Source organism: Ailuropoda melanoleuca, chromosome 2, assembly GCF_002007445.2.
Source record: "Ailuropoda melanoleuca isolate Jingjing chromosome 2, ASM200744v2, whole genome shotgun sequence".
Lineage (NCBI taxonomy): Eukaryota > Metazoa > Chordata > Mammalia > Carnivora > Ursidae > Ailuropoda > Ailuropoda melanoleuca.
The window spans coordinates 87040050-87048710 of record NC_048219.1 but is presented as its reverse complement, the minus strand read 5'-3'; the positions used below and the strand labels follow the sequence as shown (position 1 = coordinate 87048710).

The 8661-nt window shown below is 34.4% G+C and overlaps 1 protein-coding gene across 1 annotated transcript; it reads right to left on the bottom strand.

The window, feature by feature from the left end:
- Positions 1-5461: 5461 nt before the first annotated feature.
- LOC109488712 (olfactory receptor 6C2-like) lies at positions 5462-6563 on the bottom strand. Its single transcript, XM_034643067.1, is given in 2 exon segments — positions 5462-5978; positions 6145-6563. Coding segments are annotated over 2 exon segments (936 nt in total).
- Between the last annotated feature and the right edge of the window lie 2098 nt (positions 6564-8661).

Sequence of the window (8661 nt, the reverse complement as noted above, 5' to 3'; positions counted from 1 at the left end):
CATATACACAACTGTAGTTCATGGGTTATATACTTTTCTATTATATATTTCTAGCTATTATATTAAATTACGTTTTATTTATTTATTTATTTATTTATTTTTAAAGATTTATTTATTTGAGAGAGGGAGACTGAGCAAGAGGAGGGGCAGAGGGAGAGGGAAAGAATCTCAAGCAGACTGCGGGGAGCCCAACACAGGGCTTGAGCTCATCACCCTGAGACCATGACCAGGGCCAAAAGCAAGAGTTCGATGCNAATGCTTAACCAACTGAGCCATCCAAGCAGCCCACAAGTCTCAAGTACATAATTCAATGGATATTACAGTGAAAACAACATGTAACTATCAGGTAAAAGGAAAGTGATACAGATAGATATCTACATGAAGAAATGAAAAGCACCAGAAATGATAACAATATTGATAAAAATGAAGTTTTTATTACTTAAAACTTTTAAAAGATTATTAACTGCTAAGATAATAATAATAATAATTATGTAAAATAAATAACAGCAATAGCACAAATGCTATATTGGGAGAAATGGAGTTATGTTGTTAGGTTCTTATATTGCATGGGAAGTACTATAATATTACTTTGATGTCAGACTGTGGTAAATTGAAGATGTATACTATAAATTCTAAATCTACTCCTGAAGCAACAATACAAAATGTTACAGCTAGTAATCCATCAAAGACTAGTGTCTCCTGTCACCCCAAGGTGCCCATGTCCTAATCCCAAAACCCACAAGTATATTATTTTAAGTGTCAAAGAAAAATTAAGTTTACAGATGGAATTAAGTTTGCTAACTATCAGCCTTTAAAATACAAAAATTATCTTGTATTATTTAGGTGGGCCCAAAGCAATAACAAGGATCCTCCTGGAAGAGGGAGGCATAGGAGAAGAGTTAGAGTTAGTTGTCTCAAGAAACAAGTAGGTCAAAAGAATGGAAATGAATATAACTTGCTAGCACTAATCAAAAGAAATCTGAAATGGGTATAGTAATATTAGACAACTAGATCTTATTTTATTTTACTCTTTTTTAAAGATTTATTTATTTATTTGAGGGGGGAGGGGCAGAAGGAGAGGGAGAGAGAGAATCTCAAGCAGACTTCCCACTGAATGCAGGGTCCAACATGGGTCTTGATCTCATGACCCTGATATCATGACCCAAGCCAAAACCAAGAGTTGGACTCTTATCTAACTGTACCACCCAGGTGCCCCTAAACAACTAGATTTTAGAGCAAAGTTTAATATCAGAAATAAGGAAGTTCATTTCAAAATAACGAAGGAGGTCAATTTATTAAAATGGCATAAAAATTCCCAGATTTTACTCTCTTAATAACAGAGTTTCAAAGTACATGAAACAAGAGACCTGGCAAGTCAGAAAGGGATGGCAAGACATTCAGGGCACTAAATGAGAAGAACATGCAGCCAAGGATACTTCATCCAGCAAGGCTGTCATTCAGAATGAATGGAGAGACAAGGAGTTTCCAGGACCAGTAGAAACTGAAAGAATATGTGACCATCAAGTTGGCCCTGTAAGAAATACTAAGGGGGGTTCTATAAAAGAAGAAAGACCCCAAGAGTAATATAGACCAGAAATTTACAGAGACAATCTATAGAAGCAGGGACTTCACAGGCAACATGATGGCACTAAAATCGTATCTTTTGATAGTCACTCTCAACGTGAACAGCCTAAATGCTCCCATGAAATGGCACAGGGTTGAAAATTGGATAAAAAGGCGTGACACATCTTTATGCTGTCTACAGCAGACTCATTTTGAACCTAAAAATACATCCAGATTGAAAGTGAGAGTATGGAGAACCATTTTTCATGCCAATGGACCTCAAAAGAAAGCTGGGGTAGCAATTCTCTAGGTACCTGAAACAAAAACTGCTAGAACGTAAGGAGAGATGGACAGATACATTACAGGAGGATATTTCAATACTCCTCTCAATAATTGGCAGAACAAATAAACAGAAAGTCAGTAAGGATATGGAGGACTTGAGCAATGCAATCAACAGTGACTAATGGTTAGAACAACTAGGCAGAAGATTAGCAAGGAAAACAAGGACTTGAAAAACTATGAGCCCATGAGGTTTAACCAACATCTATAGAATAGTCCACCCAATAAGTGAATATATTCTTTTTAAAAGTACACTGAACATTTGTCAAGATAAACTATATTCTGAGCCGTAAAACACATTTTAATAAGTGCAAGAACACTCAACTTTTACAAAGTGTGTCCTTTGACAAAAGTGGAATAAAATTGTGAATCAAAATAGGGATCTCCAGGAAACCCACAAATATCTAGAAATCAAATAGCACACTTAAAAATAACTCATGTTTCAAAAAATAAACCTGAGGGAAAATTGTAAATATGGCTTCACTGGTGAATTTTACTAAACATTCAAAGAATTAATGCCAGTCCTTTTCAAAGTTTTCCAAAATTTTGAAGACAGGGACACTTCCAAATTCATTTTCCCAAGTCAGATATATTACTACAAGTAAACAAAACTATAGGTTAATATTTCTGATTAACATAGATGCAAAAAACCTTGACAAAATAATAGCATGCCAAATTCAACAATGCATTAAAGGGATCATATGCCATGACCAAGTGGGATTTATCCGAGGGATGCAAGAAAGGCTCAACATATGAAAATCAATAATGTGATACATCATATTAGCAGAGTGAAGGATACAAATAACACAGTCACCTCATTAGGTACAGAAAATGCATCTGACAAACTCAAACCCTTTCGTAATTAAAATTATCCAACAGCCGGGCTATATAGAAAGAAGTTACCTCACATAATAAAGGTCATATATGTGAAGCCTTACAGTTACTATTATCCTCAATGGTAAAGAAAGGAACAAGACAAAGATGCCTACTCCTGACACTTCTTTTGTTCCCTTGCCTTAGGAGATACATCTAGATAAATCTTGAAAGGCTGCTGTCAGAGAAATTACTGTCTGTATTCTATTCTAGGATTATGTTGAGTCTTTCACATGAATGTTTGGTAAAATTCATTTAAGTTAGGTCTAAATTGATCTCTCAGTAAATGACAACTTTTGTTAACTTTTTTCATATCTTAAAACAGAAATAAAATGTAGCAAGGTAGTTCAATCTTGATTTAAAGTTCTTTAAAAATGTATAGCATATTTTACCCACTTGATTCTTTTATGAATATTTTGACAGAAATTAGCACTTTTCATTAATAAGTAATTATTTTTTTCAGTAGTTGTGAGGCTTTTTCATTCCGTGTACTTGGAGATAATGTATTCAATATCATTTATTTACTAGGTTTTATATATAGTAAAGTATGCATAAAAAGTAAAGTGTTCGCCTTTCTAGAAGATTTTAGATAAACAATATAACCAAAATTTTAGTGAAATGGTACTAAAGAGGAGGAAGTTTAGGTCAAAACAGCAGGTGGGATAAACATTAATTTCTCCAGGTTTAGTTTGTATGTTTGTGTAGTGGGAGAGGAAGAAACAGCCTGTAAGTGGATGACATTTACATTGACACCTAAGTGAAAAATAGAGAAAATAGAATGGAAGAATGAGGGAAAGAGCCTTGGTTTTTTGTTTGTTTTGTTTTTGTTTTTGTTTTTTTAACGGAGGCAACTATAAGTGCCATATCCTAGAGATAACAGGAGAGAGTCCAAAAGGATGGCCATTAGGCCTTGATGCTAGAAAGCCAGGAGAAAACTTACCAGTATGAAAATTTACTTAGTAGTTTTATGCTCATTTAAGAAAAATTGATGTACATTTTGTGGTCTTCTAATCTACGTGCCATTTACTTCATGAAAAAATTTAACTATTACTTTAATTATAACTTTTCATTTAGAATTCCTTTTCAATTATCTTAGACTCCCATGTAAATTGATTGTTTTCTAGATTTCTTTTGAAATTCTGTTGTCATGATATACAAAAATTCATTGGTTAATTTAGCTACATATTGAATTTGGATATTCATATTATATTTAAGCAATTGAATATTTTTCATAATTTTAACAACTTTAATTCCTCAATAGCAATTAACATTTTGACACTGAACTTATAATGTCATATCCTTTTAGAAAAGAGCTTTTCCTCACATTTAAAATATTATGTATTTTGTATAGTCTATGAATCTTTTACTTTTAAAATTTCAACATTTTATATAAATGTGTGTGTCTGTGTGTCTCTGTATTTACAAATAAATGCCGGGATCCTAGATATCAAATTCTACTTCCATATAAGACATATTTATTTGGCTATGTATTTATTTTTATTTTCTTTACTTTTCAATTATATCCTATTACTTTTTGCCAATGGTGCTTTTTTTTTCTTTTTCAAGTTTTTATTTAAATTCCAGTTAGTTAACATACAGTGTAATATTAGTTTCAGGTATAGAATTTAGTGATTCATCACTTACATATAACACCCAGTGCTTATCACAAGTGCCTTCCTTAATAGCCATGACCCATTTAACCCCTTCCCCTGCCCACCTCCCTCTGATGGTGCTTTTTTAAAAAATGTAGTAGGGGCACCTCGGTGGCACAGCAGTTAAGCGTCTGCCTTCAGCTCAGGGCGTGATCCCGGCGTTATGGGATCGAGCCCCACGTCAGGCTCCTCCGCTATGAGCCTGCTTCTTCCTCTCCTACTCCCCCTGCTTATGTTCCCTCTCTCACTGGCTATCTCTATCTCTGTCAAATAAATAAATAAAATCTTTTTAAAAAATGTAGTAATACAGGATTATTAGTAAGCTAAGTACAATAAGAGATATTACTAATTAAAAATTTCTGCCTAGAGTGGTACCTNTTAAAAATGTAGTAGTACAGGATTATTAGTAAGCTAAGTACAATAAGAGATATTACTAATTAAAAATTTCTGCCTAGAGTGGTACCTGGGTGGCTCAGTTGTTAAGCCTCTGACTCTTGATCTCAGTTCAGGTCTTGATCTCAAGGTCATGACTTCAAACCTTGTGTTGGGTTCCACATCGCACATGGTGCCTACTTAAAAATTTTTTTTGCTTAGAACTTGACCTGCCAAGACTAGGTACTCAATAAATTTGAAATTAATCAATTTAAATTCAGCAACATTTAGATTAGGAGATTAGAAGAGCACTTTAAGTGAATTATTTTTTACAAGTCCAAGAAAATATAAACTATTTATTTCCTTGTTTGGTTGTCATTTGTTTCATTTTTTTGCATTTCAGTTTTGTTTGTGAGATTAGAAGTAAAATCAAGCTTACATTTAATAGAAAATTACTATCATGTCCTCTGGGATTTTGGGTTCGTTTGCAGGGTGGGAGGTTAAAGGAGTGAACTCATGTGATGAAGGGTATTCATTCTGGATGCAATAAATGTTTGAGAAAGTTAACCTAAATAGAGATCAGATTAAAAAGAAACAAACAGATTTAGAGCTTAATGGTTTATGCTTAGCTTGTTATTTTATTTCTGGACTTGAGCATTCTCTTACTTTTTTGAGACCAATACAATTTTTTTGAAGGACTCACTGAAGGCTTGTCTCACTTGTTTGTTTCTCAGAGTGTAAATGAATGGGTTCAACATGGGAGCTATGGATGACATTAGCACTGCCACACCCTTGTTAATAGTCACTGATTCCTTTGCTGAAGGTTTGACATAGATGAAGATACAACTTCCATACGTGATGGAAACAACAGTCATGTGAGAGGAACAAGTAGAAAAGGCTCTTTTCCTTTGTTGGGCAGAGGGGAATTGTAGAATGGTCTTGATGATGTGAATGTAAGACAGAAGAACACACACGAGGGTCAGAATGAAGGTCAGCACAGCACAGACAATAACCAACTGCTCTATGAGCCGTGTGTCTGAGCATGAAATCTTCAAGATTGGTGATGCATCACAGAAAAAATAATCAATGACATTTGAATCACAGAGTTTCAGATTTAGGAATAGAGTAAGTGGTGGGAATATGAGCAACATGCCAGCCATCCAACAGCAGAGGACAAGCCTCCTNTTCTATGACCCATGCATCTGAGCATGAAATCTTCAAGATTGATGATGCATCACAGAAAAAATAATCAATGACATTTGAATCACGGAGTTTCAGATTTAGGAATAGAGTAAGTGGTGGGAATATGAGCAACATGCCAGCCATCCAACAGCAGAGGACAAGCCTCCTGCAGACTCTGTTGTTCATAACGGTCACGTAATGCAGTGGTTTGCAGATGGTCACATAGCGGTCATAGGACATTGTAGCCAAGAGAAAAAATTCTGTAACTCCAAAGACATTGATAAAAAACACTTGAATAATGCAAATATTATAAGTGATTGACCTGTCACCTGTTGCTATGTTGTCCAAATATCTAGGGATACATGCAGATGTAAATGAAACTTCTAATTAAGCAAAATTTTGTAGGAAAAAGTACATTGGTGTTTTAAAGTGAGAGTCAACTAAAGTGAGCAATATGATGGTTAGATTCCCGGTTACACTCAACATGTAAGTGAGAAATAGAAATATAAAAATTGGAACCTGAAGTTGAGGGTCCTCTGTCAGTCCCAATAAGATGAAGGTTGTTACTGTGTGGTTTTTCATCACTGACTACTGAATTTTATTCAATTTCACGTAAAATGTAGAGATATTTATTTGAATAGAGTGGTGTCAAAGCTAGATGGGAATAAACAATGACTACCAGAGATAGCATGCATATGAACGTGTAGTTTCTTCTGTCAATTAGTAATCGATACTGCCAATACTCTGGCTACTCAATTGTTTATTTTATTTTATTCTTTTGGCAGTTTTGTGATTTTCAAACATATTTAAAAAATTGTTCTCCCATCTCAATTTCCTCTGTTCTTTCACAGTTTTAATCTATACCCAAGAGTGGAGTTTCTCATGTGATTAGATATGACCTATGTTGTGGTGTGTGATTCAACAAAATTATGATTTCTTCTTATACCTAACATTTCTTCTTTATTTCAAAAGTGATTATCTCAACTTAATTTGTTTTATGTCTTTTCTTGAAGATTTGGTCATGATAAAATGTAAATATATCACAGATGATCTGGGCTCCATCAGGCGCTGCTGACCTATCTGTGACTTATATTTCATGTCATGCCACAATGACCAAGCGTGTGTTTATGTTTTGTTTCGTGTTTTATCATGCAACTTCCACATTGTTGGATCCCGACTCTCCTTATGTTTCTTTGGTAGTATGTAATTTACACTCCGTGTCCACTGGATACATGATACAGAGAGTGTTTTAATGCACAATTTATCTGCTACATATGAAGAAATGTTGCGACCAATGATACCCATCTGGAAAANGGACCAATGATACCCAGCTGGAAAAAAAACCCACGTATTTCAATCTGTTTAGTTAAGTATGGAAAACACTGTAATACCTCATTATTATTAAGTTCAAAATCAAAGTAAAAATACTAAAAATACTCTTCACACACCTGTCTTTACTCTCTCACTCTAAGCTGTAGTGGCAGCATCATGCTGATTAAGAGCACACCTTCTCTAGTGAGATCTCCATCACGCAATACCTGGCTTTCCTGCTCATGTCTGTATGACCTCAGGCAAGTTTCCCCACCTTTCAGGCCTTCAGGTTTTTATTTATTTATTTTTTTAATAATTTTTATTTTGTCATTTAGTCACCATACAGTACATCCTCAGTTTTTGAATCTATAAAATGGAGATACTGAGAGTATCTACCATATACTGTTAAAATGATTAGACGAGGTAATACATTTATAATAAAATCTGATACATAGTACATGTTCATATATGTCAGCTAGTATTATCTGGACTCTTACAGATAATTCATGTGACATGAACTCAAAACCATAAAATTGGAAGTGGGATTTATGCTCTGTTTAAGTGGTATCTTCTTTCTATTCCACATTTCTTATAATAAGAGGAATAGATTATATTTACTGAGAATTTACCACATGATAGGTCTTGTGGTAAGCAGTTTACATTGATAATCTATCTTAAAAAAAACTGCCTCCCCTGCATCTCTCTGTCTGTCCTTCCACACTCAGTCTTTACTTCCCAGTCTCCAAAACTACCCAGGTACAACTACTTCTTTGTGATTTTTACTAGGAGCATCACTTCTGAGAAGTCTTCTAAACTCTATGTATTGACTAGTCCTTATTTGTGCTCTCAAACCAAATNGATATTCATCTGTTCACTTTACATTTAAAACTTTCATTCTTGTCTTCTGCAGAGAAAGATTTTTTTCCTTCTTAAATTTCCATTTATGTCTCTTTAATGCATATTTTCTTATTTTAAAACTGAAGTTTAAGAACTTTGTAATTTTTGCATTGGCTTAATAGTTGNACCAACCCTAGACTTATAGTCAATGGTAAGACATTGTATAAAAATGTATATATCTTATTCATTTGATTGCACATTCAAAACTATCTTCTGTCCTATTTGGGTTTCATCTTGAAACTGCTTTTTGTGGTGGTTCAGTCAGTTAAGCGTCTGACTCTTGGTTTCAGCTCAGGTCTGATCTTGGGGTCATTGGATCAAGCCCCACGTCAAGTCTGCTTGAGATTCTCTCTCTCCCTCTCCCTCTGCCCCTCCTCCCTGCTCTCTCTCTCTCTCAAATAAATAAATTTTAAAGAATAGATATTGCTTTGACACTAATTTTAATTATTAAAATTTTATATGTCCCAATATT